Source organism: Meleagris gallopavo, chromosome 1 (assembly GCF_000146605.3).
Source record: "Meleagris gallopavo isolate NT-WF06-2002-E0010 breed Aviagen turkey brand Nicholas breeding stock chromosome 1, Turkey_5.1, whole genome shotgun sequence".
Taxonomy (NCBI): domain Eukaryota; kingdom Metazoa; phylum Chordata; class Aves; order Galliformes; family Phasianidae; genus Meleagris; species Meleagris gallopavo.
The window spans coordinates 20979504-20990614 of record NC_015011.2 but is presented as its reverse complement, the minus strand read 5'-3'; the positions used below and the strand labels follow the sequence as shown (position 1 = coordinate 20990614).

The 11111-nt window shown below is 34.2% G+C and overlaps 1 protein-coding gene across 4 annotated transcripts in view; it reads right to left on the bottom strand.

Moving 5' to 3' along the window:
* Positions 1–432: 432 nt before the first annotated feature.
* Positions 433–11111, bottom strand: part of POT1 (protection of telomeres 1) — a 63671-nt gene continuing 52992 nt past the window's right edge. For 3 of the 4 annotated variants that reach the window (XM_031553138.1, XM_010706251.3, XM_010706266.3), the window contains 6 exons: positions 9633–9838; positions 7543–7678; positions 5753–5847; positions 5230–5321; positions 3133–3238; positions 433–2117 (listed from right to left, as the gene is read on the bottom strand). In XM_031553138.1, coding sequence (XP_031408998.1) covers positions 2005–2117; positions 3133–3238; positions 5230–5321; positions 5753–5847; positions 7543–7678; positions 9633–9838 — 748 coding nt within the window. In that variant the 3' untranslated portion in view covers positions 433–2004. The remainder of the gene's footprint in view (positions 2118–3132; positions 3239–5229; positions 5322–5752; positions 5848–7542; positions 7679–9632; positions 9839–11111) is intronic. The other variant, XM_031553134.1, reaches the window with a different exon arrangement.

Here is an 11111-nt window from a genome sequence, read left to right as displayed (position 1 = left end):
TGTTTAAACCACCTTAAAACAAGGACTTTAGGAGCCCAATCATACAGAAACTCCTGAAAACACCATTCCTACATATATTTTACATTTTTGCCTGGTTTTTCAGAAGACTGTGAAGTCCTTATTTTAATTACATTTTCATTATTTCTATGCACTCACCTGTGTAATCGGTAGGGTAGGGGAGGAACAGAGTTCACATTAATTTTCAACTCTGCACTAATTCTTTTCTATATAATGTTCTTTAGTATTGTAATATATATATATATATATATATATTAATTACTAATTACAATTATTTCTACAAATCGTATTTGGAAAGAGAATTAAATACGCGTTCCGACCCAACAAACTCTAAGCATTCATTTGAAGCAAGGCTACTGACAGCAAAGTTTTCAGTATCTTATGGACTAGAAACTGAAAGTCAAATACAAAACACCTCAGTATTTGAAAAAGATTTTATTAAACATTTTAATAGTTACAACATTCACCAGCACAGAAGTCTCATTTTTCTGGCAGGGATCTCTGACATCAGATGCAGTGAAAAGACTTCGTTACAAAAACATACACTATCAATTACTGCTGTCAGTTGGTAACAAAAATAAAATAAAATAACAAAAATATCTCCTTCCAATACTTTCATGCATTATATACAAGAAAAGCTACAAAAGATTGTCTTCAGTTTAAATCTTAACTTCTGAAGTCATTTGGATCCTGCCAGTGCCTCAGGTTTAATAATACACCTTTAATAGCACAATATTTTTGCTTATGCAGTTGTTCACAGATTCAGGTACTGTTTCATGAACCAGTACTGCTCTTTAGTAAATGGCCAGCTCCATTCTGAAGTTCAGATTTTCCTTTAAAGGAAATATGCACTAATCACCTTTAGTAGTAGTTCCCCTTACACACTGATCAATAAAGTGCATATTCTCTGGGGTTATGGCACATAAATTCACTACAATCTTTTAGAATATCTGAAAATTATCAGAAGACATTTGGTGAAATTTTAAATTGACAAACTGCATAATTACTAACAAGCTCTGAAAAAAATTAAAAAAGAAAGTGTCATCTATTATTAAAATAATTATCTGCTTACAAGTACTGTATCTTGCTTCTGAACTCCTTTAAAAACAGCTGTTGTAAATATTATGAGATTTTTCTCTGATGGGAAGCACTTGATTTGACAGGGATTTCTACATTAATTATCAGTGGAGAAACATGTCCTGAATTTCTCCTACGTACTTCTGAATGCAAAATAAAACCATCAAGTAATTTCTCCAGCAGTACTTTCAAGCCATGATATCACTAGATTAGTTTGGTATCTCTAAATTTAGTCAAACAATCTGATTATGTAAGATAGAAAAGGCAGATCTTGGCAGTTTAATCTGACAGTAAATTTAACCTAGATATGAGAGCCTTTGAAAACACAAACCCAGGTAATAAACTCTGGTCGCCAACTTTAAAAATCTTTATGGTTTACTGAATTTTAATATTCATTTTATAATTTTAAACTCTTACTTTCGTGACCTGACTTCAATTTTAGTGATAAGCATCACACAGTCAGATTTGTAACACCATCAAAATACTTGCAGAAAATAGTCTCAAAATTTACTGTAGAGCTTCTTCTCTCTATCTCTACCAACATCATTTATTTTAATACAGAAATGAACAAAGCAGCATAATTCTGATTGTACTTTCTGAGGAAAATCATCAGTTTATAACCTCATCGCTGCCTTTTTGAAGGATAGCTGGGTATTAGATTTCTTCCATCACCCTGAGCTGAGCAGCCTCCAGTGAAGCTTAGCCTCTTCCAGTTGCAGTCAGATCACTGCATGTAGAAATGTAGAAAATACATTGAAACATTATTTCCATTCACCTTAACAGAAACGAAAATGCCACATATACAGTCTGAACTGATAAGAATGGAACATGGATTTTTTTTTATGTAGTCTCTGATATATAAAAAATAATTGGATTCTTACTGGATTACTTCCTGTTAGTATCACATTTCTATACAACGTCTTCAGCAACTGTAGTGTCAAAAATTTGGTAATAAACTTGATGTTTCATTCCATCTGCAATATTATAGGACTTGATGAAGCATTCCAGCCATGGCAAGTCATCTACAAATCAAAACCAAATTATAATTTAAAGCTCATTTCTAATTTTTATAGGAGAAAATTACAACTAGAGCAAGTTCTTAACTATGATACTTAAGCATATAAAATATTTAAAGAGAAGAAAAATTAATTACTCATTTGAAATTAAAATTCATAACTAGCATTCCAGTTTGTATCTCAAAATTTCACGCATCACCGGAAATGCATCACCAGTGACAAGCAGCCTCCCAGAGCACCTCCACCTTGAAAGCTCTTGATAACACTACTTCTACGGTACTATAGCATTTATAAAGACTTTCTAAAACAAAATCTCAGTGATACTAAGACTAATGAAACAGGTCCCAAAGGGAATCCTCTACACCCTTTACAAAAGGACCACTTTTTAAAAAAAAAAAGAGACTTTGGTGTGGTTGCCATTGATACTCTTTGTGGGAGCATACTTCTGAGGTTGAAGCTGTGGCAGAGACATACAGATACCTTGCATGGATGTGGTCTGGACACAGCTACTTTCTGTCACAACAAAACTACTACATAAAAACCCATCTGGATCTAGACTGAAGTTTTCTGCTTAATTTCTAAGAGGGTTTCCTGCAGCAAGGGATGATCTAAATTAGAATGTGCACATGCAAACACAGAATCTCACTCAGTGCACATGCCAGGCACTCAATTCTCTTACAGTCTTCCCTAACGTGCTGTGACACTCAGCACAGGGGTGTTCTGGTTCACTTCCATATGAACTGTAATGACAAGTTAGTGTCTACCTTTACATGACTGTATTCACACATCACTGCATTCCACGTGAGAATTTACTGAATCATTACTTTTTTTTCTCAACAGGGACTTCTACCATTAGAGAAACGTATCAAAACAAATTGATTAGAACTCTCCTTATAGAAACCAGCATTTCTCATCTCTGATTTTTACTCAAGCATAAGTTGAATTCTAAAACTTTGTATACATAATAGCAGACCAAAAGATCCTTTCCATTTTCATCTCCCTCTAAAAACAGCAAGCTGACCTAATTTTCTTCCTGGAGGAGAAAGTGTATTCATGGTCATCTCCATCTTTTGCTGAAGAAAACTATTAGTTAAGATTTCAGAGGCAGGAATTTGGAAAAACTTTTCCTGGAAGAGAACAGAAGAGAGTGAGGTGTTGGAAGAAGGGTATGAACTCATTAACAAGAACTTTGACTGCTTGTCCCTTTAAAGAAGTAAAAATCATCCAAATAGTTAGTGAAATAGAAAAAAATAATACTTCTACAGTCAAGATACAGGAAAAAACTATGGCAAAGGGCTGATACTGCCAGATGCATTTCTGCATGGAAGAGTAAAGTAAATAATGGAATGAGGAGATGTTAGATAAACCTTTTCTTTAGATATTATTTAGAGTAACATCACTGACAAAACTCCAATTTTATAATTTCCATGCTTGTTACCTAATTTTGTATCCCTCAGGGCTAATCACTTTAGAGTTTCACAAAGTGAACTTAAATTTTTTATGGCAATTTATCATATTTTAAAAATATAAAAATACTCAATAATCTACCATTTGTGAAATTTTTGTATGAGACGCTTAAGTTACTGTAAGTCAGCAGATAATCCAGCGACAAAACTGACACAGGTAACTACTTTTTCTCCTCCTTGAGTTCTTCTGACTATACAACTTTACAATGTTTTCTTACAAAACTCAAATAATGAGAAAAAGAACTGAAAACAACATTCCAATAAAAGCGTGACTGGAAGGTAGTGTAAAGCTGTACTTCAAAGTAGCCCAGCTTCTTCTGAGGCGATGCTGAAGGACCGAAGTTTAGGCTAGGAAGGCACAGCCTGCCCTTGAAGTTACCACCAGCAGAGATGCTAGCAGCTGTTATTTCAGAAGAAACTTGTTTCTTTTTCCTGCAGCTGAGCTGTAAACAGTATCTGATGAGACTCTTGGCTACTGTAAACTATAGATTTCTGGCATTCTAAATGCAGAGACAGTTTAAAATCTTTTCCCCCACCTCCCTTCTGCATTTTAGTTTCTCCATATAAAAGGAAAATGAACGGTAGAAAGATGACAAGCACTTTTCACTAGATACATGTACAAAACACTGTGTTTTAAGAAAGACAAATCAACTGCACAAAGAATGAGAAAATGTCTCATTATATTATATATATTATGTATATTATATATTGTATATTATGTATTATATATTATATAAGCTGAGGTTCTGTTTAGAAATGAGAAGAATGTAGCAAACAAGAATCAGTAAGCAAGAAATTTATTCATCCCCATTATAATTACAGAATAGAAGCATTGTATGGCAATGACTCATGCCAGAGTACTCATAGAAGATTTGGGGCAACAGAGAGGAACTCAGAACAAAAGTGAGAATGTTCAGAACTTAAAAAACTCTGATACGGAAGAAAAAACCCACCTCTGATACTGATAAAAAACTTTTAGATGGAAGAAGATTAAATTAACTGTGTTTTACAGCATTTAGTATTCAGGCAAAGTATGTATTCTTCAATGTCTCAGTGGTCTTAAGGTGTTTCAGAGGAGATTGGAAGTGGATTAATTCTAACATAAGCAAAGTAATGGTATTAAAGTGCTTCTGGAATCAAAGATATATTTGCATGACTATAGCTATAACCTAGTATCAGAGAAAGAAAGGTCTCTTCTAGTTCATGGTCTTACGAAACAATCGGGAATTACTCAATGGACAACTTAGATTCTATCTGGAGTTGGAAAAAAAAAAAAGTAATGACATTTTGAACTGATAAATTACTTGCATAAATCCTGAAATTCATTCAAGCAGCATTCAGGCTGCAATAAAAGCAAAATTTAGGCACAGAAAAGTATAAAAGTCTGTGGAGATACAAAATTATCAACAAGCTTCAGCTTTGTCTTTATGCTTTGATATTCTATACATTTTATTGAAAAATAACTAGATCTGCATCCTAAGCATCTTCACTGATAGCAGCATCAATAACACTATAACACTTGCAATGGACACCATAAAATGCTGCAGGTAACATAGAATGAATACTTCTATACATACATTTGCTATTTTAGTAACAAATGAAATTCAAATCCACATAATCCATATAGCTTACTTTTACCTAGGGTTACTTACATAATCAAAAAGATATGCATTTAGTGCTCCTGTTCCATCAAGCAGTGTGAACTTCATAACGAAAACGTATTGGAGTGGTTCAATACCTAAAACTGAAGGAAAAGATGGATCTGCTTTATACAGTGAATATGTAAGATAAATCATAACTCACGCAGGCAATACCTCTCTTTCAGTAGTAACTTACTTTGAATATTCTAATTAAATCATAAATTGATAGGCCAAAAAAATAAAGGCTCTCAATGTCAAAGAGTGGTTTGTATTTTGAGAGTACATTGCAACTTGCCTAGAAACACTTTAACAGGTGAGACTGTAAAAATACAGGAAGATTTTAAGATTATCTTATCCTAGTAATAGAACAGCTAACCTTAGCTTAGATGTTAGATTCTACCTTTTGGTAAGATCCTCCTACTCCTCTTACCCATACAAGATGAAAGTCTTCAGTCAGTGATAACCAAGGCATTATGTACACACACTTAAGAATCAAGGCACAAAACTGTTTCAGGACAGTATCATGTCAGCTGACCTTGTGCTATTTCAGTTGGTTCCCACGATGGTTCCCGTTTTTCTGCTAGGGAACTTAGATTCTTGATACTCTTTGGAGTTGAACACTTCTTACATCTAGCATTTAAAACAAGAATAGTGAGACTAACCAAGCACTGCAACATTTATACCAGAATATACATTCTGCACAGAAAGAAATAATTCAGATTTCCTTAATCAGTGGCAGCTTAAACTTTCTGCTATTTTGAACAACTATTCTACTGGAAACAAGAGACTTAGGCCATATCAAAACCCTTAATGCTGCTTTTCAATCATTCCTGAGTAGAAATAAACTTGGTCTGTACATTTTACGTAGCTAAGCATAAATTCGTATATCACCACTTGTCATTTAGCAATGCAGACAACATCTTATTTTACGGAAGATGGAATGAATCTGAACTAGTGGCAGGCTCTAAAAGCACAACAGGGTTAGAAGAGAAATTTGTCTTTACCTATGTTCAAACATATTAAATACAAGCTTCTACAAAAGTAAAAAAGGTTTCTACAAAAGTAATACCTCCTATGTTATTATGTTGGCCTACAATGTTGGAGGTGCATGTTGGTGGTATGGCAGTAGAGGCTGAACCTTCCCACCAGTATTCTGTTACATTTTGTTGCCGTGTGGCAGATGACAGCAGAAAGGCAGTCTGACACAACAGCATCTGACAAAGAACCATGTATGAAGTGAAGGTGTCACTGAATTCCTCCAAGCAGAAAAAATTGCACCCACTGACCTTCACTGATGTTTGCTTAAAGTTCTATGGGGACCAAACAACATGTGTGAGCACAGTGAAGGGTGGGTGGTGACTTTCAGTGGTGGCAACAGTGTGTCACCTTTGCTGGTGCAGATTTTTATGAGTGTGGCATGCAGGCTCTTGTTGACTGCTGGCAAAAATGGTGGTGACTATGTTGAGAAGTAGTGTCTTGTAGCTGAGAAATTCAGGTTTCAAATTGTGTTATCGTTCTCTTTGTATCTGTTGTCATTTTCAAGTAAACAGGAGGTACTACTTTCAGAGAGACCTACATATTGCTGAGTTTTCTGAACTATATGCTGCTGCACAGTACTGGGAAAACATACTAGCTAGCACTCACTGAAAAGGAATACAGTATTAAAAGTTATGGCACAGATACCAGACCTAGATTTGTGTATCACATTCCACATTCTCTGTGAACTGTGGAATTTCAGACACCTGAAGGTACTTGAAGCTTTCCCTGTAGAGATCAGCATCTATAAATTGACAACTTATTTTACACTATTGTGAATCTCAATAAATAGCTATGGCAAAGAAAGCTTTCCCAACACTGGGAATTTAAAAGAGAGTAAGACTTAAGACTGAACTAATCCTCTGGAGCCTCTATTTTTATCTATGTGGAAAAAAAGCCCACAGCTTACTGTTTCAAAGCAACATATGTGTTTATGTTTTGATTTTTGTCTACCATGAAAGACCAAAAAAATGCTATTTGTCTGTCTAGAAAATGGAAGATTTGGACATTCCGCAGTCAGTACAGACTCATGCACATGTTTCAGTCTCTGAAATTACTGCCCTAACCATGGACTGCAGGCAACACTGAAGCTGGGGTGCTGTGCACTTAAAGATATAAGACTTACAGTGTGATTGAGCAAGATAAAATCCAAATGCAATTTAGCCAAAAGGAGGCTTTGATATTTGCTTTGCATCAAAGACTTCTTAGATAAGTTATCCCTTGAGCACTACAGTTTGAATTACTGATCTCTATTACTCCAATTCTCATCAATAAATACTTTTAACCTACCCATAATATTTTATGTTTCCTTGTAAAAGAAAAGGAGCTGAAAGATCTAATAATTCAAGATTATCTTCCTTGGATTTCACAGGAATAACGCATTTAAATCTTCTTGTAAGCTTCCAGATTTCTTTTAAGGTTCCACCTATTAAAAATGGAAAAATGTTTTCTTAAACTGTAATCAAAAGTAAATAGAAGAACTTGAATTTCTTGGGTGATTAGATGTTCATTTGAGGACAACTGATGTTTATCACTAAGTATAATCAAGACTTTATGACAAGTAATTATGGCCCTGGGTTGTAAAATATTTATGGTATATATCTCTTACTTGTATTGATGAGGTAATTATAGATGAAATAAGTAAAGGTGCATTATTACTACTGATGTAAAATGCTCAATATTATGGAGTCTCCAAAATGCATTTCTCATTACAAAAAAAATAAGAAAAACACACAGATATTTGAAATTGCTTCCGAAAAGGTTTTCCAAGTCCAGTGACACAGTTCATACCTTTCATATACAGCTGAACTCTCATCCCAGAGATTAATACATAAAATTCAGAGTAGTTTTAACTATGGCATTGCTAAGAGGCCTCCAGAGTTGTTTTTTTTTTAATATAAAGCTGCATCAACTCAGACTCACAAGAGACGAGTATAAAAGAGAATCAAGCAGGGGTTAGCAGCGATTGGAATCACATTGATTTCAAGTAGAAATATTAAGAATATGCAAGGAACATTACACTAGTTGTTGTTAACTGAAACATTTCGTTCTTCAGTTCAACTAATCTACAGCACTAGTTATTGATTTTCCTCATTCCCTTTGGAAGCCCACTTAAAAATTTTGTCCTTTATCCTTTTCCTCAGTTGCAGACAAATAAGTGCCAAGCTCGAGGTGAGAAGTTCTTGATAAAGATTATGGGAAGGAATAGAGTCTTGTATTGAACAAGAGCAATTTGCTTGTGTTTAACAAACACAAATAACCTTGATTATATCTGCCCTGAAAGTGATGTAATGTATTTGCCCTTTGAGCATGGTCAGTATCCAGAAAAGTGTCAAGAAGATTTCTAGGGAGACTTCAAAATCTTAACCTCCAAAAACTTAAAATAACACGTGGCATGGGAAAAGTTCATAATCAGTGTGTTGGGAAAAAAAAGAGTCCAAACACTCATTATGCTCCAACATGAAGTACTTAAATTTACAGACAAAGATATTTGGCTGCTGGCATTTTAATATCTGAAAAAGACTTACTATGTTATATCGTTCTTTTATTTTGTTTTCATAAAGATTATGTCGTATTACACAGAAAAAAAAAAAGCCCTTTTTGTACACATCAGACACAATCGTGCTATCAGAACCAGTCAAACATAAAACAGCAGGAAATAAAAGTAGGTTTGTCCTAAACCCTATGCAAAGGATCCCCTGATTCAGATTTACTTATTCACCTCTATATTTGGGCACAACTGAGGACTTTGTTCTGGAATCAGAATGGTACTATATGCATACATTTTTACTGCTCTTCTTCTACTCAAAACATTCCTTATTTGTACTGCTAAATTGCTTTGTCTAAAGATCAGTAGGTATTTCTCTTCCCTGAGGCAAACCTGATTTAAAAACAAACAAAACAAAACCAGAACTACAAAAACATGCTATAAGATGTCTTATTTGTCTGAAACAACACTGACATCCAGAGGCTGACAAAGTTAATTGTAGGCTTGTAGGCCTTCCAAACCTTTTCCTTGCAGCAGAAGTCTTTCAAGCCTTTTCCATATCAAGACTAAAAAAAAAAACAACCTTTAGACAACCCAAATCTGAACTGCAAATCAGTAAGCACATATGGAAAATAACATATTACATTTTAATTTGGGGAATTGCTTGAAACAGACAGAAGTACCTTACCAACCAGTATGAACATTCATTACTTTTTCCTGTGTGTACACTACAGTAACAAATTTCCAGCTTAGCTCTCTGTTATAAAATGCCTTAATGATCATTGATACTTATACTGAATACAACTTTAGCATGTCTTAACTTTGTTTAGTTATTTGTAAACTCAGAGTGGGCACTGTCATAAAAAGTGATATATTTACAATTTCATCTTACCTTCTATCATAAGCAAGGTATTTTCAGGACGTTGAAGCATTTCATAATGCTTTACAAAATGAATAGTTATTTTCCTTTGGTTCTCATCTCCTGTAGTCCACATTACAGACTCATACCAGGACATACTCTGTAATTCTGGGTTTGGGGCAGTAGCTTCACAGCCTTGCAAAATGGAATCAAAAGCATCTCCATTTGGAACTTCTTGCCTAAAACCATTTCCAAAATTAGTAAGTAAATGCTAACAACAATCTAGCAAAAAGGAATGCAGACTTCTAAATAAATGGTACAGTGTAGTCACAAAACTTAAAAGTACATAAAGGAATAGTAGTTTTGTTTTTATATCAGTTAAGACATTTAGAGTTATATAGCAAATTATATAAAGATAATTCATTTCCATTTTAACAAAGTAACATAAGCTTACTTATGAGCAGAGGCAGCATGGCAGCAATGTTCACACATATGCAAAGCCATGGAAAAACAAATGACAAATTTAAGAGATTTCAGTTGGGCTATTAAAAAAAAAACAACAAAAATAAAAAAACACAGAAAATTGCATTTCACTGTAGTATAACTGAATGACCACTTAAGCTTATATAACATTTAGTTATATGAACATCCATGTTCCAGCGTATTTTACTTTGTGTAGCTTAGAGAAAAATGAAAAACTGCAGTTTAACTTCACATATGCACTGTAAATGGAAAATCTGCAACTCCATGTAACAGTTTCTTTCCTATCAGGTTAAGATGCATCATTCGTATATTTTGTTTCACCCACAGAGAAATAAGACAAGAAATTCAAAAATTACCACTATTGCCAAAAACAGGCAAAGAGACAGCAGCTGGCATAGAGAGAAAAAAAAGAAAATACTTTAGAATGTTTTCCCCTCAGACCTGCCTGAGCTGTCTTAACCGTGGCACGGACAATGACAGAAAAAGTAAAAGTTTGGGCTATTTCATAAAACATTGAAGGAAAGTAGATAGCAAATTTCAGAGTAGAGTCAAAAAGAAAATAACGACAACTCCTGAAATTTATGTTGATGATTTCTCTTTCAAATCCAAGAGCATCTGCTTTCATCACTGAGGAGAATAATTCTTGTGTGTAAAACCCAAGCTTTGATATTCTTCTGCTATAACTGCAAAACGAGCATACAAAAAGTCTTTTTTTTTTTTTTAATTTAACTTTTATTATATGAAAACAGTGCTGTTCACATGAACTCTTTCAATCTCTGTTTCTGGATTACTATTTTAAATGGGAAAACAATGGACCTAATATAATAGGTCATTATCCCTGATATACCCATTGAACCGTCCTCGTTTCTATGGTTTGTAGATTTCCTGCACAGGCAGGAATGGAATGAAATTATTTTTTGAACTAAATGAAACGCAGGAGTCATAATCTCTTTAGTGCAGATATACAAATGTAACCAGTTCAATTTTTATAAGTAACAGAGAAAAGCAAATGTTACTCCTAGCTACAAA